The sequence below is a fragment of the Cetorhinus maximus genome, chromosome 28 (genome assembly GCF_964194155.1).
Source record: "Cetorhinus maximus chromosome 28, sCetMax3.hap1.1, whole genome shotgun sequence".
NCBI lineage: Eukaryota > Metazoa > Chordata > Chondrichthyes > Lamniformes > Cetorhinidae > Cetorhinus > Cetorhinus maximus.
In genome coordinates this window covers 13,996,275-14,022,202 of record NC_135906.1, presented here as the reverse complement: position 1 = coordinate 14,022,202, position 25,928 = coordinate 13,996,275, and the positions used below count along the sequence as shown (strand labels likewise).

Below are 25,928 nucleotides of genomic sequence, written 5' to 3'. Positions count from 1 at the left end.
GCTAGGGCTCCTTGATTCCACACTTGGTCAAATGCTGTCTTGATGTCAAGGTCAGTCACTCTCACTTCACCTCAGGCCAGTACAAGTTATTTCTCACATAATGCTCACAGCTGCCTCAAGGAAGTACATTAGATAAAATATCTTTTGTTGAACTCACCAATATTTTCACTTGATATTGTTCTCTTTCCCTGATCTGGTAAACTCAGACCGGCAGCAATGGCACTGTATTCCATGGTCTGCAGGAAAATAAAAGCTGAAAGGAGTTGCTGTTCCCTTTCCATATTATCCCACAGGGAATCATTCCCGAGAAGACCACTTGAGTTTGAAATGATTTCCTGTGGAGGAAAAACTATTTTATTTCCATCTTAGTGAACATGGTATAATTTTTAATGTCATTTTTATTTAAGGGTTATCATTGTTCCTTTGATAGCTCTAAACATTGACCACTGAATCACAGAATTGTTACAGTCTAGAAGGAGGCTATTCAGCTGACTGTGTTTGCACTAACTCCCTGAAAGAGCAATTCCCCTGGTGCTATTCCCCTGCCTTCTCCCCGTAACCCTGCACATTCTTCCTTTTCAGATAATTGTCTAATTCCCTTCTGAATGCTTCTATTGAACCTGCCTCCACCACATTCTCAGGCAGTGCTTAACCACTTGCTGTGTGAAAAAGTTTTTCCTCATGTCACTTTTGCTTCTTTTGCCAATTACTTCAAATCTGTGTGCTCTCATTCTCGGTCCTTTCATGAGTGTGAACAGTTTCTCCTTATCTACTCTGTCCAAAGCCTCTCATGATTTTGAATACCTCCTTCAAATCTCTTCTCAGCTTTCTTTTCTCGAAGGAAAACATACCTCACTTCTCCAATCTATCATCATAACTGAGGTTCCTTATCACTGGAACCATTCTTGTGAATCTTTTCTGCACTCTCTCCAATGCCTTCAAAACCTTCCTAAAGTGCGCTGCCCAGAACCGGACGCAATACTCCAGCGGAGGCCAAACTAGTGTCTTATACAAGTTCAACATAACCTCCTTGCTCTTGTACCCCAATTAATAAAGCCCAGGATATGGTATACTTTATTAACCATGCTCCACACCTGTCCTGCCACTTTGAATAACCTGCTCACATAATCTTTTTATTCTTTCATGGGATGTGGGCAGCACTTAGAAGGCCATCCCTAATATACACCCAGGTCCCCCTGCCCCTACACCCTCTTTAGAATTGTACCTTTTATTTTCTATTGTCTCTAAACCAAATGAAGAGCAGCTGTGACTCAATGGGTAACCTTCATGCCTCTAGATCAGAAGTTGTTGGTTCAAGTCCCGCTCTAGCTACTTGCACAAAAAATCCAGACTGACACTCCTACGGCTTTTAACAATCGAGTGCAAAGGTTTGAGGGTTGACCTGATAGAGGACAATGAAAGGGTAAATAGTGATAGATGGTTTCTGTTGGTTGACTTAATTGTTCCCTGGATTTGTTGGGTACTATTGGGTATTTGCCTCATGCTGCAACTCCAAACAATACCCACTTGCCCCATACTGACACGAGGACATCACTAAAACAAAATCAGCCAACTCCCACAAAGTAAAAATAATTCAATTGTCTTCATGGATGGGACAGACAATGTCCTGTGTTGCCCACAGGTCACAAAATGCTTGGAGTGAACCACCAGACATTATGTGAGATTGCTCCAAGGCATTCCGAGTTCACACTTGGGATTTCCAGAGAGAGGGTACGAGCTTCAGTCAGTCTCGAACAGAGAATGTTTAAAGAAGATCGGTAGAATGTGGTGTCAGCTACTGAAACATTATCCATGAGCACTTTGAAAGGGAATTAATAGATTCTTGAAGAGGAGGGATGTAAAAGACAATGGGGAGTGATTACAGACATTGGGTTCAGACAATGTTGATGCTATGGAGAAAGACAAAAGGACAGAAGGGATGGGCTGAATAGTCTGTTTCTGTGCTGGAACATTCGATAATGCTTCCTTGTTCATTTACTCATTGAGCCAATCAAGGAGCTTCTCCCCCTTCCCCTGACCTTTGTTTCAATATAGATTACTGACATGCTTAAATCCATTTATAAGCTGAAGAATTCTAAGCTTTTAACCCTGCCACCCATCCACCACAGCCAAGAACTGAACCATCAATTTTCATTTTAACTGGGAAACTGGGAGTCGGGATAAATGGATCATTTTCAGGTTGGCAAACTGTAACTAGTGGAGTACCTCAGGGATCAGAGCTGGAGCCTAAATGAATGACTTGAATGAAGGCACTTTGTGTATTGTAGCCAAATTTGCTGACAATTTAAAGATAGGTGGGAAAACAAGTTTTGAGAAGGACTCAAAGGGTGGAATTTTCCGTGCCCGTCGGTGGCGGGTGTGTTTGGCAGCGTGAGCGGACAACATGGTGAGGGGGCCAAAAATTGGTTTCACAACATTGTGAAGCCAGTTTACAATCGTTCACTCTGCCCGTCAACAGCGGGCCGCTTTTCCTGCCATCGGATGTCGGGAACTTCATTGTAATACATCTGCATATCATTATAAACCCAGCTCGCTGGAATTATTCCTCCACACTGGATCATGTACATAAGCAACGTGCACCTGGCGAGCTGCACTTCGCTCGGACTTTGAGGTTTGCTTGCCTACCTTGCTTTAGGCAGCACTCGCAGTCATCAGTGCCAGGCTTGGCAGGCAGTACCACATCACTTTTAGGGGGCTCACGAGGAGGTCTCTACCTACCAGACCAGCCATAGGCTGCAGAGCTAGGGTTTGCTTGGGGTAGGGGGAGATCAGCTTCAGGCAAGGGAAGAGGCTGCAGGGTGAGGGCTGTACTGGGGATGGAGGGTATCTCAGAGTGTGTGTGGGGGAACATGTTGATCTGTACAAGTGGCATCAAGATGGTGAGGGCTGAGGAGGCAGTTTCCAGGTGGAGCTGTGAGGTTGTGTGTGAGAGAGCGAGTGGTGATGTCTCTTGAGCTGCAGTGAGTAAGATGCCAGTGAATGTGTGATGGGCTTGAGTGTGTGAGTTTAGAGTGATGAGATGGTTGCCTTACTCTGGTGGCATGGATAAGATCATTCATCCTCTGTCTGCATTGGATGGCCAACCTCTTCTTTGCAGCATTGGCACAGACCACCACTGCCATCGCCTACCAAGCCAGAATGGTGAGATTGCTGGACCTCCTGCGGCCAGAGCGGGGGTAGAGGACATCACAGTGGGCCTTCAGAGTGTCCAAAAGATGCTCGAGGTACACATCAATAAACCGGGGGGCTACAGTCTTCTTGCCTTTCGGGGGCATGTCTTCTGTGCAGAAGTCCTGGGTTGGTAGCACTGAGAGATGTGCATGTGGCTGCACTTTAAATATGGCACCTGGTGTGAGGAAGTAGTGAAGTGACGGGCAAACGAGAGCCTACCTGCCATCAAAACACGTGTTCCTTGGGAATGTGCGATTAATGAGGTGGGATTGGGACGATATGGCGCGAAAAGCTGCCAATGTGGCCAGCAGATAAAATATTCATTTACCTCCTAGTTACCACACTTAATGTAAATCTGGGACTTTTCCGCCCAAAGAGTCTGCAAAGGCATATAGACAAATTAAGTGAGTGGGCAAAAATTTGGCAGATGGAGTATGACATGGGAAAATATGAGGTTGTCCGTTCTTGGGGGAAGAATAGATCAACAGAATATTGTTTAAATGGAGCGATTCTGCAGAATGCTGAGGCAGAGGGATCTAGGTGTCCTCGTACATGAATCACAAAGTGTTAGCATACAGGTACAGCAAGTAATTAGGAAGGCAAACAGAATGTTGGCCTGTATTGCAAAGGAGATGGAGTATATAAGTAGAGATGCCTTTTGTTTTGGGTCTTATCTCTGTGATGTCACACAGAAAAGTTAGATGCAGTTGGTGTTTGGAAGCCACTGGGGTCATAAAAGAAAAGCCTCCCAATAGTTGGGGCTTTTAAGCAATGGAGCCAAATCAGAGGGCTATCAGAATTCAAGGGTGGTTTCCGACTTTGAAGCCACTAAGCAAGAAGGCAGTGAGGGCCATGCTGGAGCTGTGGAGTCCATAAGCGTGAGATTTTGAAGGAGACCTTGAGGGTTGCCTGGCCAAATGGTGGTGGAATGATCCCAAGAAATCTCATGCTTCGGAGAATGTCGGGAACACGTTTTGTTCTAAACGTGAAATATTGCGTAGTTCTTTCAGTTAATAATTGGGAGTTCAAATTTCTTTTTAAACCATTACCAGTCTCCATGGATATCGTAACAACGCCTAGAGAAAGGAAGGATATGTGTGCATTCGGGGTAGTTCAGAGAGGTTTCACCAGGCTGACTCCCGAGAAAATGTTGAGCAGGTTGGGCCTATGCTCATTGAAGTTTAGCAGAATGAGAGGTGATCTTAATGAAACATATAAGATTCTGAAATGGTTTGATAAGGTAGATACTGATAGGATGTTTCCCCCTTGTGGGAGTCTAGAACTTGGGGATACAGAGATGAGGAAGAATTTCTCTCAGAGGGTTGTCAATCTTTGGAATTCTCTTCCCCAGAGAGCAATGGAGGCTGGATCATAGAAAATATTCAAGGCTGAGTTAGATAGCTTTTTGATCCACAAAGGAGGCATCGTCATTTGCCTACCCTCAATTTGAGGCTACTCAGGGCAGTGAGTTTCTGCCATGAGTCTTCATGTGACTGAACAGGCCGATTCTCAACCCTCATATCTTTGGGCATATGGGGTAGGATGTCCCATGAAGCAGTGGGACTCAGATTGCAGGTTTTGCTTCCCTTTTGTTCCCTTCTTTTCTCCCATTCTGCCTCATCATTAACACATTGTGACTCAAAAGCTTGATGTCGTAAATCTGAATGATTGGCAGCAAGTTCCTCCCAGTCAATGATGTCAATACTGCCATGCTTCAGAGTGTCTTTGAAACATTTTCTTTTTCCTTCTCTGGAATGTTGACCATTTGAGAGTTGAGAAAACAGAACCTTGCAAGGTAGATGGTTTTTGCCCTCCAATTGATTTTGCAGGAGTTTCGCCTGAATGCTTATGAAACTGACATCAAAAAGGATACCAGTGTTTGTTCGATGGTCCTCCCATTGAATCTGGAGGATGCGGTGGAGGCATGCTGATGGAATTTCTCTAGCGCCTTAACGTGCCGCTGATACACAGACCAGGTCTCACTGCCGTACAGGACTGTGGTGATGTCAACTTCTCTGTACACTAGGACTTTTGTTGACTTGCGGAGGCCTTTGTTGTCAACAAATTGCTACTGTAATATGTAGACAGCAGCCGACACAGCTGCTCTGGTGTTGGACCTCCTCATCAATGGTGGCCTTTTGAGAGAGGGGGCTGCCGAGTCATGGGAAGTGTTCAACATATTCCAGAGTCTCTCCTTCAGCATCTATGGGAGGTGGAATATTTGGCTGACAAGGTATCAATTAATGTATGAGTTTTTGTTTGGCAACATTCAAGGATAGGCCACGTTTCATGTATGCAGGATTGAAGAGATCAAGGATAGCTGGAAAATCTGGTGCAGAGTGGGCAATGACACTGCAGTCACCTACAAACTGTAGATCATATCAATGCTGGTCAGTTCAGTTTGGTTTGGCATGGAGGCAGCTGGCACTTAAGAGTTTTCCATCTATTTGATACTGACAACAAAGGGCAGTTGATATTTGATGAGGTGAATAGGCAGACTGTAAATAGTCGTTTGGTGGTAGAGAACTTGAGTATTGTCGAAAAAAGTGACATGTCGATGCTTTGTGTCTTGCACTCATCAGGACACTTCACAAGAATACCAATATAAGGAGAAAACAACAATTTATACTGTATGAGAAGGGAGCGCTAATTGTTTGGCAAGTGGACTCTGATTGGTTGAGGCATTGCCATGGAGAATGCATCAGTAATGTTGACTGACAGTTAACTGCCGGGCATTGTTTGAAATTTAATCCAGGCAGCTTAACCCTGAATAGTCAAGGCATTGCCCTGAAGAATGAGTCAGCAAATGGCTGTCACTTGTTTTGTTTTTGCACTTGCCATCCAATCAGCACTCTCTTCTCATACCATATAAATTGATGTTTTCCCCTTATATTGGTATTCTTGTGTCCTGATGAATGCAAGACATGTTTCTTTTTTCGGCAATAGAATATAAATAGTATGGGGGCTATCACACAGACTTGCTTGACCCTGGTTCAGATTTTGAAGGCGTATGTTTCAGATCTCCCACTCACGACAGTTGCAGTCATATCATCACGAAGCAATTTCAGGATTGTGATAATGTTTCTTGGACATCGAAATCTTTGGAGCACAATCCACAGAGCCTTGCAATTTACTGAGTCAAATGCTTTGGTCAGATCAGTGGTGAAATGAATTTCTGGGAGTGAAGGGTTATAGGGAGCAGACAGGTTCTGATCTTAAGGCTATGATCCTATTGACTGGCAGAGCAGGTTTGAGGGACCAGATGGCTTACACACTTATGTTCTTATGTACTACTTGTGATACAATGAAGAATGTGTCACTACAGACCTGCCAAGGTAGTGCTCCACTCTGGTTCTGCCACTGCTCATCAGTCAGCTTAATTATGGAATTAATCCCTGAACAAAATGTGCGGAATGCAATATGGGACATCTGTGTGAAGAAGAGAAAAGAGGCATCAAAATCTTCTTAGGAAGTCAGTTAACTTAAGTTCACTTAGAATCACAAAAGCTTCTGAGGTCAGTACATGAATTTATGGATTACATTTATGCACAGATCACATATGTAGGCACATAGATCACAGACACATACACTATTACGTACATCCTTTATGTGTAAAAACATATGCAGATCATACAGATGCATGTATTACATAAAGGTACATAGACCACAACAACTTGCATTTATATAGCAATCTTAACATATAATCAAGCATATCAACATACTTCAGACAAAATATAACAACACACCATGTAAGGAGATAACAGAACAGGTGACCAAAAGCTTGGTCATGGAATGTATGTTTTAAGGAGTGATCTAAAGAAGAGAGGGGTAGAGAGGCAGGGAGGTTCAGGGAGAGACTTTCTCATGGTTAGTATTGGTGAAGCAAAAGAAATGGGATGTGCAAGAGGCCAGAAATGCAGGTGTGCAGAGATCTCGGAGGACTGTAGGGCTGGAGGAGGTTACAGAGATCTGGAGGGATGAGGCCATGGAGGGATTTAAACACAGGAATGACAATTTTAAAATCAAACATTACTGAACTGGGTGCCAATGTAGGTCAGCAAGCACAGCGGCAATGGGTGAGCAGAAATAATACACATTAGATGGTGTTAGTTGGAAGTTTTGGAATAGTCTAGTCTGGAGATAACAAAGGCAAGGATGAGAGCCTTAGTAACAGATGTGTGGAGGCTGGGTTAGAGGTTGGCAATGTAATGGAGGTGGTCTGGATGATGGGGTTGTTGAGGCTGTGAACGATCTGATTCTATCAGACAGATACACAGATTACACATATGTACATGCACAAAAATAGGTCATCAATATTCACATATACACAAAACAACTGAAGCATAATTTTTTATAAACTTGTACCTGCACCTGGTGACATCTTGTGAGTGGCGCATTGTTTTGCAAATGATTTTCTCAACTGATTTAGTTAACAACTATCTCTTGTTTTTATGGAAAACTATATGAAGTGATGTTTATTTTCATTTTTTTTAAGCATCTAAGCAAAGAGAGAAAATAAAAACCCTGCTTTTAGTGGCTCTGCGAGAAGTGCAATGGGTTAGGATTCAGTCCCCCCACTTCTGGGGCTGGATTTGATCCACACAGACTTAGTCCTCGTGGCTGTCAGGATCCTGCATAAAAAGGGTCTCAGTCTGGTTCCCAGAGGATGTGGGATTCTAGCACAAAATATCCTAATTCTCCCTAATTGAAAATCTCACCTCAAGAGATGGTAGAACATCTGGAGTAGGAGATGGGAAAATGCCCCACTGGTGCGTAGTGGGTGCTCTGCTGAGGTTGATATTAAGGGACATCATTGAAGTGGAGTGGAAAGAGCTTTCTTCTCATATCTAACTGTACTAAAACCTGACCTGGGAATGTTTAATGCTGACACTGCGAGCCTGAAATGGAAAATGTTCCAGTTGCCAGCAATAAAACAAAACACACAAACTTGATTAAGAAAAGAATAGTCATTGACGGTTATTCCTGCAGCTATTTTATCTGGGATATATTGTTGGGTACAGGGTACATAGAACAATATAAACCAATAGCACAAGAGGAGGCCATTGGTCCCATTGTGTCTGTGCTGGATTTTTCAAAACAATGCTAAACTCGTCCCCTGTCCCCCTCTCTTTCTGTAACTCTCTACCCTCATGTGCTTCAATGGTACATTTGCTCTTCCCTGATAAAGTATGATCTTAACCATTCCTTATGACCTGAGCATCTCATACTGCAGTAACCCTTTCTGGAAATAAATTTCTCCTCACCTCTCTCTTTCAATGGAATATAAGAAGTTGAAGTTCGTGACAAATCACTGATCCTGTGTTGTGGAGGAGCCGGTTATCAGTGAGAGCAACTTTCAGATTTCCCCGTTTAACTTCACATGTAAGGACCACCGAAATTGATATCAGTTTTATCTGGTAAAGCTGATGAGCACTGATAGTTTCACTGTCATTACAACCACAAATACTGGACCAATATTTCATATCCACTGTACCAAAATCCTTCGTAATTTTATAAACCTCTATTAAATCTCCTTTTTGTCTGCTCTGTGCTGGTAATAGTCTTGGTATTTCAAGCTTCTTCCCAATATCTTAATGCCCCATCATGATAAATACCTGTCCTGTTAAATTGTTCAAGCTGCATTGGTTCATGTTGTTCCTGTTTAATTCTGTGAAATCAGGAAGACATTTAATATGTAGTCAGACAGAGGAAAAACAAATGAGAATTCGACACACGAGAATTGTGAGATTTATCGGAACATTGAGTCATTTCTCAGCCTGGTGACTCAGTGCAATGTCTCAGCACAGAGCAGTGTGAGCACAGCCCAGTGATATCACATGCATCCCAGAATCAGAAGATTATGGTTCAAGTCCCACTCCAGAGACTTGAGCACAAAATCTAGGCTGACACACCTGTGCAATGCTGAGGGAGTGCTGCACTGTTAGAGGTGCCATCTGTTGAATGAAATGTTAAGCCAAGGCTCTATCCAAAGCAGGAGTGCCTGTGACTTGGAGATGATAGTATTCCCATGTAACTTTCTCCTTTTAGAAGGTAGAGAGTACAGGTTTCAGTTTGCTATGTACTTAATGTTAAATAAAAGTTATAGGAAAAATGAATATTAAATTCCTGTCATCTCTCAAAAACTATTGCGAAGCCAGAGGTCTAATCCAGCCCTGTGGTGAAGTTACAGGAAACAGAGTGAACATGTTCACATAAACTATGATGACTCTGGTTGTGAATGATAACTTTTTCACATTGGAAAAGGTGATATAGGCTCCTAATATGATGAAGTCAATTCCATTTAATACAATAGTGATACAATACCCATCACTGTTCTTAGTCTTTTCTTTAATTCTCCTCTCCATTGCTCATTGTGTTTGTGTTACTCCCTGCAAGTTTTGAATCCCTGTGTAACACATAATAGACTATGTTCTTCCGTCATTAACAGATAATGTATAGAAAGGGGAATCTCATAAATTATAACCTTATACAAGGTGAACAACGTTAGGAAGGACAGTACAAAACAAAGAATGAAGACCTATAGCACGATTGTTCTGGAATTCATTACAGCGTGATAGTCAAGTCCTTGTAAAGAAAAAATGTATCAGCTTCGAGAAGTGAAAGACAGATGAATGTTTTAGATGTTGCCTCTCCAGCAGAATAGACTTTACCTTGACACTGAGTCTTTGTTTCATTGGTAAAGGTACGTCCTCCAGTGGTTGAGATAAATCCTTTATTACATGTGCAGATGAAATTCCCCTTTATGTTTTTGCATGTTGCGTTCAAACCACATGGGTTTTTCTCACACTCGTTGACCTCTGAAATACAAAATAACCTTACAATCTCCCTGAACACCTGCATGTACTGATCATTTCTCAGCCCTGCTCGAGCTTCTGCCTAAAGAGAATAATGTCGGAGACTGAATCCTCCAGGACAGTGACTTGGAGTTGGAGTTGAATAGAATCTGTAGTTGTAAAAAAAGGAGTTACAAAAATGCAATGTCGTTAGTTAAATACATTGGTTCATGCTATTGTTGAAAGTGGGGTAGTATACTTGGGGGTAGGGGCAGTATAAAGGGTTAACAGATGGGATATGATAATGCATGATGTAGATTATGATGTACCATTGTCATCAGTCAGTCATGTGTTAGACTTTCTCTCTCTCTCTCTCTCTCTCTCAATCGAGAGAGAGAGAGAGAGGTTGGAATCATGCCTGGGAGCAACATACTCTATAACTTGTTTAGAGGTAGTAGTAATAAATCAGTTTTAAGCAAATAAGCAGATAATGCAAATGTCTGCAGACTGCCTTTAACCAAGTCCCAAAGCCTAGAGTCCAGTGATATTTACCTTCCTGTGCCATGGCTCAATTTCTGGAGATGTCAAACTCAGAATTTGATCCCCATCCAGCATAATGTTCAGCAAGTATTGTGCTGGGAGGAGATACTGACAATAGGGGCAGAGAATGGCTTTGGCCAAGTTTCTCACCTCCTGATAGCAGCGACCATTCGCCCTCCAATTTCTCGTTGAACTATTCAATGCTTCTGGGTGAAGCTTAATACTGTGGCATAGTGGTCTGTATTACTGGGTTTATAATCCAGAGTCCTGGATTAATACTCCCATAGCATGGGTTCAAATTCTACCATAACACGTGGGAGATTTAAAATAAAGAAATCAGGAACAAGGAGCATCCATGAAGAATGTTGACCAGGGAACTCCTGGATTGTTCAAAAAGTCAGTGTCATTCAGTGATGTTTTTCAAGGAATGAAATCTGCTAACTTTATCCTATGTGACTCCAGACCCCTCTCTCTCCCCACAGCAGTGTTGCTGCTACATAAGTACCTTCTAAAAAGGCCTAGTAAGCCACTCAGCTGTGCTCAAGAAGGTAGCTTTCTAGCACCTTCTCAAGGGCAATTTGGGATAGACAATAAATGCCGGTGATGTTCACATCCTGAATGAATTTAAAACAAGGAGAGTTGGAAAATGGGGCAGGGGGAGAGGTATGACGGATGAGTTCAAAGCTATATTGTCTACCCGTTTACTCTGAAGGTGAAGCAAATCCAATCGTTAAATACTTCTGAGGTACCAAAAAGTTCACAATTTTCTTCTGATAGCAGTGACTGAGCTCTCACCCCTTGGGTTGATGCCTTCTGATAAACTCTGCACCATTTCAGTTTTCTGCTATGGTGGGAATGGTACTGTAGGTTAATTGATTGAAGAATCATAAATCTTGCAGCACAGAAGGAGGCCATTTGGTCCATTGCACCTGTTTCATTGCTGCAATTATACTACAGTTTCGTGTTAGATGCCAGGATCTTTGCATTTTAACCATAGTTTGGGAGTTTGTAACTCAAGGGAAGGGTGAATGGGAATCCACTTTGTAATTTTGACTAATTTGTATTTCCAGTGTGGAGATTCACCAACTGAAAACACCTCTTGGTGATTAGTTGAAGGTCCCCTGGGAAATGGTGTCCATTACAATGATGTGGCCCCGATGGGGGAAGCTTCATGTCTGGAGAGTGCATTTCTGAGATGAAGTATTGGCTAATTACCACTTTCCCAATCTATCTATTTTGTTTACCCTCTATTGACAACAATTAATTGTACAACTTTGTAACTTCCTCAAGCATACAGATGTTTCCTGTATTTCATCAAGATCGGTCAAATCAAATTTAGCTCTTTACTGGATTGAACTTCCTTAGATTAATGCTAAAGAACTAATATGCACTTTTTAAGTTGGTGGTTATGGAGGAGCTATATGTAGAACATGTGACACTGCGCATATTGACAAGGGGAGTGGATCTCACTATTGGTATTGTTCCATTTCTAAATAAACTGAAAAGAAAGAAGGACTTTCAGTTTTATAGCACCTTTCACAGATTCAGAATGTTCTAAAGCATTTTACAGCCAATGAAGTACCTTTTTATTGAAGTGTTGTCATTATTATGCAACGCTAGAAACTTGAACACAATGTCTAAGCTGACACTCCAGTGCTGTACTGAGGGAGCACTAATGGAGAGGAGGTTGCTCGGGTTGAGAAATTCAACCAAACCTGCCCTCTCAGGTGGATATCAAATATCCCACAGCACTAAAAAGAAGAGCAGGTGAGTTCTCCCCAATTTTTTATCCCCCAAACAACACCATGAATAAAGATGACCAGTATCTGGTCATTATCTCATTGCTACTTGTGGGATCATGCTGCCTGTAAATTAGCCACTGCATCTTCTCATTACGGCAGTGACTGCACTTCAAAAGCTTTTAATTAGCTGCAATCCACTTTGGGAAATCCCAAGGTTATGACAGGTGTTTTGCAAAATGCAAGTCTGTTTAAATGACCTGGACAAGGCTCAAGAAACATTGGTTGCAGCTCCTTGGGTGATAGGGACCATTGAATGATCAAGTTTAATGGGATTACCTGGAAAAACTCAGCAAGTCTGGCAGCATCGGCGGAGAAGAAATCAGTCAACGTTTCGAGCCTCCATGGCCCTTCGGCAGAACTGCAGCATAGTTTCAACAAGGGAGAAATATAAATTGGTTTAAGGTGGGTGGGGGCCGGGGGGGAAGTGACACATTGAGGGTGTGGTGTGAGCAGATAATCAAAAGATGTCAGAGACAAAAGGGTCAAAGAGGTGTTGAAGGTGGTGGTCTTTGTCTGAGAAAAGTGCTAATTAAGAATGGAATACAGGATATTCAAAGTACAGCTCTAGTGGGGGTGGGGTGGAAAGACTAAAGGTTTTAGTTTTAGATTTAAAAATAATGGAAATAGGTGGGGAAAGAAGAATCTATATAAATTATTGAAAAAAAAGCGGGTGGGGGGGGAAAAGAAACGGGGTGGGGGTGGGGGGAGGGGGAGTTTAGGATCTAAAGTTGTTGAATTCAATATTCAGCCCAGAGGGCTGTAAAGTGCCTAGTCGGAAGATGAGGTGCTGTTCCTCCAGTTTGCGTTGGGCTTCACTGGAACAATGCAGCAAGCCAAGGACAGACATGTTGGCAAGAGAACAGGATGGAGTGTTAAAATGGCAAGCGACAGGGAGGTTTGGGTCTTTCTTGCGGACAGACCGCAGGTGTTCCGCAAAACGGTCGCCCAGTTTGCGTTTGGTCTCTCCAATGTAGAGGAGACCGCATTGGGAGCAACGAATGCAGTAGACTAAGTTAGGGGAAATGCAAGTGAAATGCTGCTTCACTTGAAAGGAGTGTTTGGGCCCTTGGACGGTGAGGAGAGAGGAAGTGAAGGGGCAGGTGTTGCATCTTCTGCGTGGGCATGGGGAGGTGCCATAAGTGGGGGTTGAGGAGTAGGGGGTGATGGAGGAGTGGACCAGGGTGTCCCAGAGGGAACGATCCCTACGGAATGCCGTCAAGGGGGGTGAAGGGAAGATGTGTTTGGTGGTGGCATCATGCTGGAGTTGGCGGAAATGACGGAGGATGATCCTTTGAATGCGGAGGCTGGTGGGGTGATAAGTGAGGACAAGGGGGACCCTATCATGTTTCTGGGAAGGAGGAGAAGGCGTGAGGGAGGATGCGCGGGATATGGGCCGGACACGGTTGAGGGCCCTGTCAACGACCGTGGATGGAAAACCTCGGTTAAGGAAGAAGGAGGACATGTCAGAGGAGCTGTTTTTGAAGGTAGCGTCATCAGAACAGATGCGACGGAGGCGAAGGAACTGAGAGAATGGGATGGAGTCTTTACAGGAAGCGGGGTGTGAGGAGCTGTAGTCGAGGTAGCTGTGGGAGTCGGTAGGTTTGTAATGGATATTGGTGGACAGTCTATCATCAGAAATTGAGACAGAGAGGTCAAGGAAGGGAAGAGAAGTGGGTGCTGGGGCCCTGTCTCTTTATGGGGTATGTGGAACATTCCTTGTTCCAGTCCTACTCCGGCCCCCTCCCACAACTCTTTCTCCGGTACATCGATGATTACTTCGGTGCTGCTTCATGCTCTCGTCGGGACCTGGAAAAATTTATTAATTTTGCTTCCAATCTCCACCCCTCCATCATCTTCACATGGTCCATCTCTGACACTTCTCTTCCCTTCCTTGACCTCTCTGTCTCAATTTCTGATGATAGACTGTCCACCAATATCCATTACAAGCCTACCGACTCCCACAGCTACCTCGACTACAGCTCCTCACACCCCGCTTCCTGTAAAGACTCCATCCCATTCTCTCAGTTCCTTCGCCTCCGTCACATCTGTTCTGATGACGCTACCTTCAAAAACAGCTCCTCTGACATGTCCTCCTTCTTCCTTAACCGAGGTTTTCCATCCACGGTCGTTGACAGGGCCCTCAACCGTGTCCGGCCCATATCCCGCGCATCCTCCCTCACGCCTTCTCCTCCTTCCCAGAAACATGATAGGGTCCCCCTTGTCCTCACTTATCACCCCACCAGCCTCCGCATTCAAAGGATCATCCTCCGCCATTTCCGCCAACTCCAGCATGATGCCACCACCAAACACATCTTCCCTTCACCCCCCTTGACGGCATTCCGTAGGGATCGTTCCCTCCGGGACACCCTGGTCCACTCCTCCATCACCCCCTACTCCTCAACCCCCACTTATGGCACCTCCCCATGCCCACGCAGAAGATGCAACACCTGCCCCTTCACTTCCTCTCTCCTCACCGTCCAAGGGCCCAAACACTCCTTTCAAGTGAAGCAGCATTTCACTTGCATTTCCCCTAACTTAGTCTACTGCATTCGTTGCTCCCAATGCGGTCTCCGCTACATTGGAGAGACCAAACGCAAACTGGGCGACCGTTTTGCGGAACACCTGCGGTCTGTCCGCAAGAAAGACCCAAACCTCCCTGTCGCTTGCCATTTTAACACTCCATCCTGTTCTCTTGCCAACATGTCTGTCCTTGGCTTGCTGCATTGTTCCAGTGAAGCCCAACGCAAACTGGAGGAACAGCACCTCATCTTCCGACTAGGCACTTTACAGCCCTCTGGGCTGAATATTGAATTCAACAACTTTAGATCTTAAACTCCCCCTCCCCCCATCCCCACCCCATTTCTTTTCCCCCCCCACCCGCTTTTTTTTCAATAATTTATATAGATTCTTCTTTCCCCACCTATTTCCATTATTTTTAAATCTAAAACTAAAACCTTTAGTCTTTCCACCCCACCCCCACTAGAGCTGTACTTTGAATATCCTGTATTCCATTCTTAATTAGCACTTTTCTCAGACAAAGACCACCACCTTCAACACCTCTTTGACCCTTTTGTCTCTGACATCTTTTGATTATCTGCTCACACCACACCCTCAATGTGTCTCTTCCCCCCCGCCCCCCACCCACCTTAAACCAATTTATATTTCTCCCTTGTTGAAACTATGCTGCAGTTCTGCTGAAGGGCCATGGAGGCTCGAAACGTTGACTGATTTCTTCTCCGCCGATGCTGCCAGACTTGCTGAGTTTTTCCAGGTAATTCTGTTTTTGTTTTGTTTTGGATTTCCAGCATCCGCAGTAGCTTTTAGCTTTTTGTTTTGATCAAGTTTAATGTGATTTTATCAAAGCCTTCTAATTTTAATAAGGTTGAATTCAAAGTGATAAATAAAGTATCAGAATAAATGGATTAGTGGAAATAGATTATCAACATTTCCATAGAAGCCAAATAGAAGTACTTTAGAATAATGGTGTTGGACATAGAGGAAAAATACATGCATACTTCCAGCTTGTACAGAGAAAGGCCTGGTATGTGAATAGCTTTTTTACCTTGGCAGTTTGTCCGGTTGGTAAAGTTAGTTTTTCCTAATTGGTTGGAGAATCCTTTCTTACAGGTACAGTAGAAACTCCCATATGTATTGTAACAGTCTGTGTTAGCACCACACAGTGAGATTGAAGTACTTTCACTAACACCACACTCGTCGTCATCTGAAAAGAAGAAAAACACATTAGAAGATTCCTTTTACCTTTTGTTAAATGAAGGGTCACATAGAAACCAATGACTTTTTCTCTCTCTCTTTTGGTGTTAAAGAGGGGATTACCATTTTGAAATGATAATCGTGAGAAGTGCAGATATAATGAGATAATTTTACGCACTGCTTCTGAATTCTATCTCAGCTGGTAACACGAGGGCCGGATTTTCACAGAGTCATGGGGACGCTGTGCCTTATACAAAATGACACTGGGACCCAGATCCTGAAGTCCCACCCGTCCTTTTCCAACAGACCTTATTTTCGCCGGTAAGGGAAAGGAGGTGGAGTGTGATTCACACGTGGGGGAAACCCAGAACCAGTAGTGCTGAGCTCAAACAGACCCCATTTTCTCCAGAGTGAGGTGCGTTTCCCACAGTATGAGACTTATGGTTTTTAAGAGTAGGTGTGAATGGTTATAAAACATGGATAAAGTGGGTGGACTTGTCAAGCTGTTAAAAAGCAACCTGCTGTGTTTATGAGTTGAAAGAATTGTTGTTTGCAGTTTGAATAGCTGTTTGTTGACATAATGTTAAGAGCTATCATTATTGTATTATTACTGCTTTACTGCTTCCACAACCCATCATTATCACAATTGGAGGCCTGTAAGTTCGCAGTTTGATTGACAGCTCCAAGAGGTCATGAAGGGATTAGCTATCTTTGATGTAGGATTATGATTACAATTGTTTGTTCTTATAGGAGATTAAGTACTTGAGGAGGGGATTTAAATGCATTAAATGGACACTTATCAACGAGAGTGAATTTTTCTTAATGTAGTGAAGTCTGTAATAGATACTTTGAACTTCATTTTATTTCATCTCAGCATGGCTCCTGAAGTGTGCCCATGGTGGATACTGGGTGAATTTGCATAAAGAGTGTTGAGTTGGCGCTAAATTGGTATAGGGGCTATGGGGATGAGTGGGGGGGGGCATAGGTTGGCATAGAGAGTATGAGGGGCCATTGGGCACAGGTGGAGGGGCATGGGTTGGCATGAGTTGGCATGGATGAGGCATGGGGAGTGAGTGAGCGGTGAGTGGGTGTGAGGTGTGAGAGATAGAGATCTAATATTAAATAAAACAACTGGGACAAAGCCCCAGAGCACAGAAGCGGGTTTTTTAACCAGCCCCCATTTGGCACTCTGCAGCCTCTGAACTGTTTCTTGGGGCGGATGGCCTGACTGCAACACAGACCCACCACCACCCTTCCCCCCCCTTCCAGAAAAAAGATCCTGTTATTCAGGACACCTATTCCTGAGGCAGGTGCCGCAAGCTGAGGAATTTCCCAACTCTGCACACATACCTCAGGAGCAAAGGTCCAGGCCTAGACATTCCAAAAGCATGTTCCATGGCAATAGAAGGAACTATATATGGCCAAGTCAGGATAGTGAAGAGAAACTTGGAGGTGATGGGGTTCCCATATGCACTTGCTGCCCTTGTCCTTCTGGGGAATGTAAGAACAATTTTGGGAATCTATAGATGTTTAATCTGAAAGATAAATATTTAAAAATGGCTTTTGGGTGACCTAAAAAGGCCAAATTTACCACCGCTTTATGAAACAGTCCCTTTGACCTGCTTCACAGCATCTCACCTCCTTGAGGTAACTGATCCTTTAGCAGAGGTGTTTCTATCTACCACCTGCCTAGAGGCATTAGCTCTCTGATTTATTCTTTATGACAGTCCTGATTGCACTCCTTCCTGATGCTGTCACAATCTTTCTGGCTTGGAACTATGTTGCACATGACTGTCCATACCATAGGTAAGTCCTAGGTGCAACTCCTCGGGAAGTGGAGTTGAGATTGAAGATGAACCATAATTACATTCAATGATGGAGCAGGTATGATGGGCCAAATGTCCTACTCCTGACCATAGAAACATAGAAAATAGAAGAAGGAGTTGGTCATTCAGCCCTTCGAGCCTGCTCCGCCATTCAGTGATCATGGCTGATCCTCTATCTCAAAAGCCATACTTCCGCTCTCCTCCCCACATCCCTTGACACCTTTAGAGTCTCAAAATCCACCTATTTCCTTCTTAAATGTATTCAGTGACTTGGCCTCCACAGCGCTCTGTGGTAGGGAATTCCACAGGTTCACCACCGTCTGAATGAAGAAGTTTCTCCTCATCTCATTCCTAAAAGGCCTATCTCATATTCTGAGATTGTGACCCCTTGTTCTAGACACCCCTGCCCTGTACATGGGCAACCATATCCCTGAGTAGCATGAGGTTGTCAGAGATCTTCCTGCTGGGCACAGTGCCAGTCTTGTCAGGGTGGATCACCAAGTCCAGATCAGACTTGACCCAATTGGCGGTGACCTTGGACAGAATCTTAAAGTCCACATTCAGCAGTGAGATGGGTCACCAATTTCTAATTTCCTCCCTTTCCCCCTTCTGCTTGTAGATGAGGGTGATGATGCTTTTCCTCATGGATTCTGAAATGCTGCCTGCCAGTACTCTCGTACACTTCTAGCAGGTCCAGGTCGGTCCTGTTCCACAGAACCAAATACAATTCAGCCAGTAAGCTGTCGCTTCCGGGAGTTTTACTCTTCTCGAAGGACTCAAGGGCCTTAGCCAGTTCATCAGGAGTTAGTGGTTTGTCCAGACTCTCCCGTTTAATGTTGTCAAAGACCTCCGTGATAGAGGACAGGAAGGTCTGGGTGGTCGCACTGACTGTGGGCTTCATGTCATACAATCCGACATAAAAGGATTTGCTGATCCTCAAAATGTCGGACTGCAATGACTTTACTGAGCCGTCTTCTTCCTTCAGACTGCTGATCGCAGAACTCTGTACCTTTTGGAAGAAGAAATGTGAACATGTCTCATCCTGCTCCACAGAGTGGAATCTGGACCAGAAGATGATCTTGGAGGCTGCTGAGGCAAAGAGCAAGGCTTGCTGGCTTTTCACCTCTTGGAGTTCCTTCTTGACATCGACCCCCATCGGCTACAGCTGGACCAGGTTCTGCATGTTTTTCTGGAGTCGGGACATTTTCCTGTGTTTCTTTCTAGCTTTCTGGACACCCAAAACTTCTTGATGTGCTCCTTGATTGCTTCCCACCAGTGTGTCAGGGACTTAAAGAGGGGTTTCACAGTTGTCCAAACTTTGAAATCCCTCTTGAGTCCTCAATGTTCTCTGGGGTCAGCAGTTGCACATTCAGCTTCCATGTCCCCCTGCCAACCTTCTTGTCTTCCTGTAAGTGTAAGTCAGCCAGTAGGAGGCAGTGGTCAGAGAAGAATACTGGCTTGACATCGATGGATCTGACTGTGAACACTCAGGACACAAACAGGAAGTCTATCCTGGAACGGATGGACCCGTCTGGCCGCGACCAGTGTATCTATGCTACGCTCCATCTGCAGGGTTGCTGAAGGCGTCATGCAGCTCGGCATCCTTTACTGTTTCCATCAGGACTCTGGTGTCCAGTCTGCTGTTGGCCCTGCCGGATCATCCAACATTCAGAAATGCTTTCTTCCCAGAATTGATTACTTGTTTCTTTACCCTAGCTCTTTGACTTATAAAAACCAAACTTACCCTATCTTTACCTTACTTATATCTTTTACAACCTGCACATATCCCCCTTTGAACTAAAACAACTCAGTACAAAACTACTCCTGTTATTGTTTTATGTAAACCACTGATTGAAGTTCCTCTTGGTTCATTAACATATCAAAACCACTTCTTACTGTTGGTTTTAGACTCTTGCAGTCACGCTGGCTCTTACTCCAGTTACCATATTTACAACCCCAACAGCCTGTCTCCAGTACATAAGAAGTATGACAGTGCTATTACCAGATGAAAAGTATGACAATTTCTTGACATTATGAATGTACCTTCTGTGACCATCAATTCCTGGAGTGGGACTCAAACCCAGAGCTTCTGGATCAGAGGCAGGGACATTACCCACTGCAGCACAAGATCTTCCTTCCAAGAAATCAGTGGCCTCCTTAGTCCTTTTAGCAAATGGACCACCTTACATTTAATTGAATTTCGCTCTGAAGGTTTATTTATATTGTCCTACATTTTAATGTAGTGCCCCATGTAAGTAGCTATATACCTCCATTTGATATTGGCTATAAGTTTTGACACCATTTCTCAAAGTGAAGTGTTTTCTCAAGTGGAGTTTAAAATCTTGCTGATGTCTAGTGTCCATTGTTGGATATATATCAGAGAGTAAGAAAGGAAGGGAAACCAGTCTCCATGTTATGACTCACCAATGCAGTTTCGGTTCGAGTCAAAGTAGAATCCAGGCCCACATTTTTTGGCCCTCGTTCTCCCTGGAATCCATCCATTGCCAAAGTAGATCACTGGGAGTAAAAGTAAAGTTCACATGTTTGAAGAAAATATTCACACCAAGTCCCATTTAACCATCACCTCTCTTCCTGCTGAGCTATATTGGCTCTCCTCATGTTCAAATCATCCCAAGGCTTCAACCTCCCTATCTCTCCAAACTCCCCCAACCCTACAAACCCTCAAGGTCTGTGCTCCTGTAACACATACAAATTTTGCATCTCCACATTCCTATAGCCAACCATTGGTGGTCGTACCTGCAGAAGTCTACACCCAAAGTTCTGGGATTCCCTCCCTAAACCCCTCCACTGTCTTTTCTGCTTTAACACACAGCTTAAAACCTACCATTTTGGCCAAGCATTTAGTTGTCCGTCCTATATGTTTGCTTCTGTGCCTCGGTGTCAATTTCATTCTGATTGCACTCCAGTGAAGCATCTTGGGACATTTTATTACATCATGGGTGCTATACAAATGCAAGTTGTTGTTGTACATGGTTTTGAAATAGTCGTTAACCAACTTGTTTGCTTTAGGAACAAAAAGCCTTGTCTTTAGAAAACTTAGGGTGGAATCGTCTCGGTTTTGCACTAAGTGTGGTCGCGGGCGGGTTAAATAACGTTTTACCCACCAGCTGCAATGGCGGATTTTTACGTCATATTGTCCCAAACCCGCCACATTATTTATGCACTCCTGGGAAACACGCTGTTTCCATGGCGGGCGGGCTCTCATTCACCCGCCCGTCATCACCCCGCCTGCCCCTTCAACACGCCGGACGCCATATTTGAAGTCCAGCCACAAGCACACATCTCCGTGCTTTCAGGCCACCACTGTGCAAGGAAGACAACTGCAGAAAACTGCAGCTCCCAGGTTCAGTGATGCTCTCCTCGAGCGCTTTTTGGAGGCCCGCCGGGATGTGCTCCACCCCCGCTCTGGCTGCAGGATGGACAGCAACAGCACTAACCTGGATTGGGAGGAGGTGGCAGTGGTGGTCTGTGCCAGCGCCCTTCAAAAAAGGACAGCCACCCAGTGCTGCAAGAGGATGAATGATCTCCTCCGTTCCGCTAGGGTAAATCACTCTTCCGATCACCATCAACACACACTCACGACCCATCACACATCCATAGGGCCCTCACTCAAAGCCAGTTCAAAGGACATCACCATTCACTGTCTCACACACACCTTCATTGTCTTCATCCCGCCATTGGGACTACTCACCACCCACACATGCCAGACATACTTATCATCTGGACTGGCAGGCATCCTGCTTACACTTACGCCATGTCTTTTCATGAGGACAAGCTGGCACACAACAAGAGAGAGAAGTCGCAGACCTGTGAAGGCTCCAAACCAAGGACCTCACGGACTTTAAAAACAGAGCCATCCAGCTGGCCGGAGAGGACCTGGAGTGGTCCTGTGCCGACGGTGAGGTCGGCAATGCTCTACCAAGCGAGGATCCAAGAAACCTTTGAAGTGGAATCTGAAAGCCCCCTCCCTGAAATCCCGTCACAGCGCTCACCCACACCCTCCACCAGCACAGAGACACACACCTCGGTGGGACCTAGCTTTAGAATTGCCCCAAGATCACAATCTAGTGAGCACATTGCAGTGTCTGATCCACAGCAGATGGAGGCAGGGACTTCCCAGATTTCTGGCACTTGGAAGACTGCTGGAGGCTAGAACTTTGCTGAGTCCGAGTTAGATGACGAGCCTCTGGACTTGGTCATATCTCAGTTGCTGGAGCTGCAAAGACAGGTTCGGGAACATCAGGAAGGGATGTCTGCTGCACTCCTCCGATTGAAAGACACAATGGAGGAGTCCGTCTGCCTTCAGTCTGAGGTGATAGCGCCGGCATGCCAATGCACCGAGGTCAACACTGGTAGGATGGCGGACGCCATGGAGATCTTGGTTCAGGACTTTGGTTCTGCACTGCTGCGCGGGCTCAACTCCATGGCTGGTGCTATAGTTGGCCTCCAACAGTGTGTATGCGAGAGGGGTGCTCCACAAGGAGTTAGCCTGGGGCTCCCCAGGCACCCATAGGGAGGGGGATCAGCAGGGCATGCTCCGGGCCCATCCACCCAGGTGACTCTGAGAGTGTCCGGCCCATCCGACTCCCCTCTTCCTGTGACCTCAGCAGCTCCAGCTCCACAGGCCAAGGAGGGTGCTACAGCCACATAGCAGGACCTGAAAGCAGGCCGGGGCCCTCCAAGTCTCAGCCCTCCAGTGGACGCCCGCCAAGGTCATCACAGACAGGGTTTCACAGTTAGCAGGCTGCCTCCACCTCCACTGTGTCTGGAGACGTTGCAGCAAGGTTAGGAAAGTTAAGGAGAATTAGTTACACAGCCTGGGCACAGGTGTTAATCACTTGTACATAATGTTCATTATTGTCAATCAACTCCCTGCCTATGGCTCCTTGTTCTAATGAGCAGTGTTTGTGTCACTCAGATGTGAAACCTTTCTGCACAAGATAAAGGCAGGTATCTCAGTCCAGGGCCTCTTCCCGTGCTTTGTGCAGCCTTCAGACCAAAGTGATGGTCCGGCCTCAAACTCCCTGGAAACATGACTGATGGCTGCATCTTGGTGGTTCTTGTCATTGCTGCCAGAATGTAGTGGGCAGGCACTACAGAGTTCCATCATTCTCTCTGTGTTCTCTCAGCACCTTTCAGGAGGGGAAAGACTTATCACTTCAGCATCTGTGACCACTGATGCTGTGCTGCTGAAGGGCTCAGGTGCTGAAGGCGGACAAAGGATCAGATGCTCCTGAAGTTTCATGGCTGCGTCTCTGGTATGGCCCTGATCGCAGAAAAGAAGTGAACTTCCCTCAGCTAGACAGGAGTCAGATATTCTCAGAAGCTATGTGAAGATTTATGGAGTGTCCTCGATGCGTGTCGTCAACATCCTCCTGCAATTGAGCGACTATTAGGGCCTCCACTGCGTCTCCATGGCAGGAGCATTTTCACTGAGGATTTTCATGCTGCCATGAGCCAGACTAGAGTCAAATGTTCACAGATTTGACGTGAGGATCTCTGGGGTCACCTCATTGCATGTCATCGTCATCCTCCGCAAATTTAGCAGCTATGAGGGCTTCCCGAGTGTGCCTGCCACGCCTAGCTGGTGTGAGGACTTCATCCCTCTCATTGTCGCCTCCAAGTACCTCCTCAGCCTCATCCCCGTCAGCGTCCTCCTCATTGGAGGAGACGTGCAGCTCCTCTGTCTCCTCCTCAGCCAGCTTATCTCCCCATCGGAATGCCAGGTTGTAAAGGATGCAGCAGATGATGACGATGTGTGACGCTCTCCGCGGACTGTATTGTAGGGCTCCACCAGACCAGCCTAGGCCCCGGAGCCTCATTTTCAGCGTCCTGATGGTTTGCTCCACAAGGTGCGAGTTGCAGCATGAGCCTCATTATACCGTCGCTCGGCTGCAGTCTGAAGCCGCTGCATGAGTGTCATCAGCCAAAGCCTCTGCGGGTAGCCCTTGTCCTCGAGGAGCCAACCCTGCAGTCTCTGTGGACCCTAGAAGACCCCAGGGTTCTGTGACCAACTGAGTTTGTAGGTGTCATGCACACTCCCTGGAATCTGAGCACCACATGAGTGCAGTCGATCACACCCTGAACCTGTGGGCAAATCCAATTGCTCTTGCATCCTGGCTATCCTGGCCCTGGGCAAAATGCACAAAGCTGTGTGCCCTCGCAAAGATGGCATCCGTAACCTCATGGATGCATTTGTAGGTGGAGGCTTGTGAGAGGTCACCTGTGGAGCCCTGAAAGGAGCCACTGGCGTAGAAATTGAGCACCCCGGTCACTTTCATGGCCACTGGCTGCGGATGCCTTTCCTGTCCCCATGGCACCAAATCCTGCAGTAGCTGGCGGATGTGACCGACCAGTTCCCGAGACATGCGCAGTCTTTGGCAACATTGGCTCTCGGTCTTCTGCAGGAATGAAAGGCGGCATCTATAGACCCTGAGTGTTGCTAGGCGCCGACCAGCGAAAGCTCGCTGTGGCTCTTAGGTGGCATGTGCGGGAGCCCCAGCCACCCATTCTTCCTGAGGTTGCTGCTTCTGCCTCTGCACAGCCAGGAGCCTCAGTTGCTCTCTCCTCCGTCGTCTTTGCGCTCTGTAGGCCATCAGGCATACAGCTAATTCACCAGGCTCCATGATCCTGATGTACTCCTCCTGCAGGATGAAAGAGAGAGACACATGGTTTGCAGCCGTGTACTAAGGACCTGTCCTGATTAAGTGTGATGCTTCCTGGGGAGTGCTGGCCACCACTTGGATGGCCAGAGATTAGTGCGCTGCATGGCTGCCCTGTTAGCTTGAACCATGGGAGTCCAAACCAGGATGCTGACATTGCAAGGGGCTGTGAGTGCCTCTAGCAGTGACTGCTCCATGGCCAACTTTAGCAAGGAGATTGTACATTGTGTGCAGTTGCCCAACTGTTCTGCCATCCACTAAAATGCTCATAAATTTGCAGTCTGTGCCGGGGGTTGGTGGGGGGGTCAGTGAAAAGCTTTGGAACTCTTGGTGGCACTTTGATGTCTCTGCGTTGCTTGAGTGGGCAGATAAGCTCGGATCCCAACTCCAAACTTATCAATGTGGCTGTACCTGAACTGTCTCAGTTCCAGAAGAATGGTCACTTTATACATGTTTCCCTAATGCGTGGCCACATCCCTCACCCACTGTACCCCCCCACCCCGAATGCTTGTGCACTATATTCAATGGCAGGGCTGCTCTTAATCACCCCCCGCCACAAGTCACCTGAATGGCAGGGCTGCCCATAACCCCGGCCCCCGAACACCCCTCATGCTTGAAGTCTAACAGGTGACCCTGGTGAGTGCTGCACAACGTTATTGTGTACTCACCTCCGAGTCCCCCTCAAAGTGCGGGCCGCCAAGTGCACGTCATTTTTGTGCTGTTGTGAAACACGTCGGCGTGCTTTCCTGCTGACGTGGATGGACGATCCCCTGATAATGATATGCTGATGTGTTACAGTGAGGTTCCCGATGACTGATGGCTGGAAATGTGTCAGCGGACTGAGCAGACAATCGTGAACTGGTTTCCCACCATCATAAAACTGATTACGCCAAATTGTCCACTCACGCCACCGATCACGCCCAAGGCCAGTAGGCACGGAAAATTCCGCCCTTAGACTTTTTTCCACTTGGTGTTCAATGCCAGCATTAAACATTATTGACATGGGCCATGTGGAAGGTAAATCTGTCTCCACTGCCCCAACAATGTGCCACAAACCCAGTTGTAGAAGGCACCCCTGACACCTCTGGTGATACAAGCAATTTTTCACAGCAGCTGAAGGATTTAGGTCTTTTCCAGATGGACTTCTGATACCAACTTTTAAGGAAAACTCAAAGAACTGATTAGAAAGACTGAACTCTTAAACTTGATTGAAACAAAGCACAGCCAAAGCTTGGCCAAGTCGGAGAGCTTTTGTGGCTATTTTTTGTTTTCCACTGCTGAAGGCTGACTCAGAATTTCATGAACTTTCACAGACATAAGGAGAGATTGCAAAATTTGTCGCACAATTTACCAAACTGTTTTCACACTAGCAAGAACATG

General features: G+C 45.6%; 1 protein-coding gene across 1 annotated transcript in view; it reads right to left on the bottom strand.

The window, feature by feature from the left end:
- Window positions 1-25,928, bottom strand: part of LOC144668812 (adhesion G protein-coupled receptor E3-like) — a 76,335-nt gene that overhangs the window by 48,362 nt on the left and 2,045 nt on the right. The window contains exons 2-7 of the mRNA XM_078531186.1: window positions 20,290-20,382; window positions 15,891-16,049; window positions 9,864-10,010; window positions 8,808-8,860; window positions 6,520-6,621; window positions 158-335 (exon numbers count right to left, since the gene is read on the bottom strand). Of these exons, the coding sequence (XP_078387312.1) occupies window positions 158-335; window positions 6,520-6,621; window positions 8,808-8,860; window positions 9,864-10,010; window positions 15,891-16,049; window positions 20,290-20,382 (732 nt within the window). The remainder of the gene's footprint in view (window positions 1-157; window positions 336-6,519; window positions 6,622-8,807; window positions 8,861-9,863; window positions 10,011-15,890; window positions 16,050-20,289; window positions 20,383-25,928) is intronic.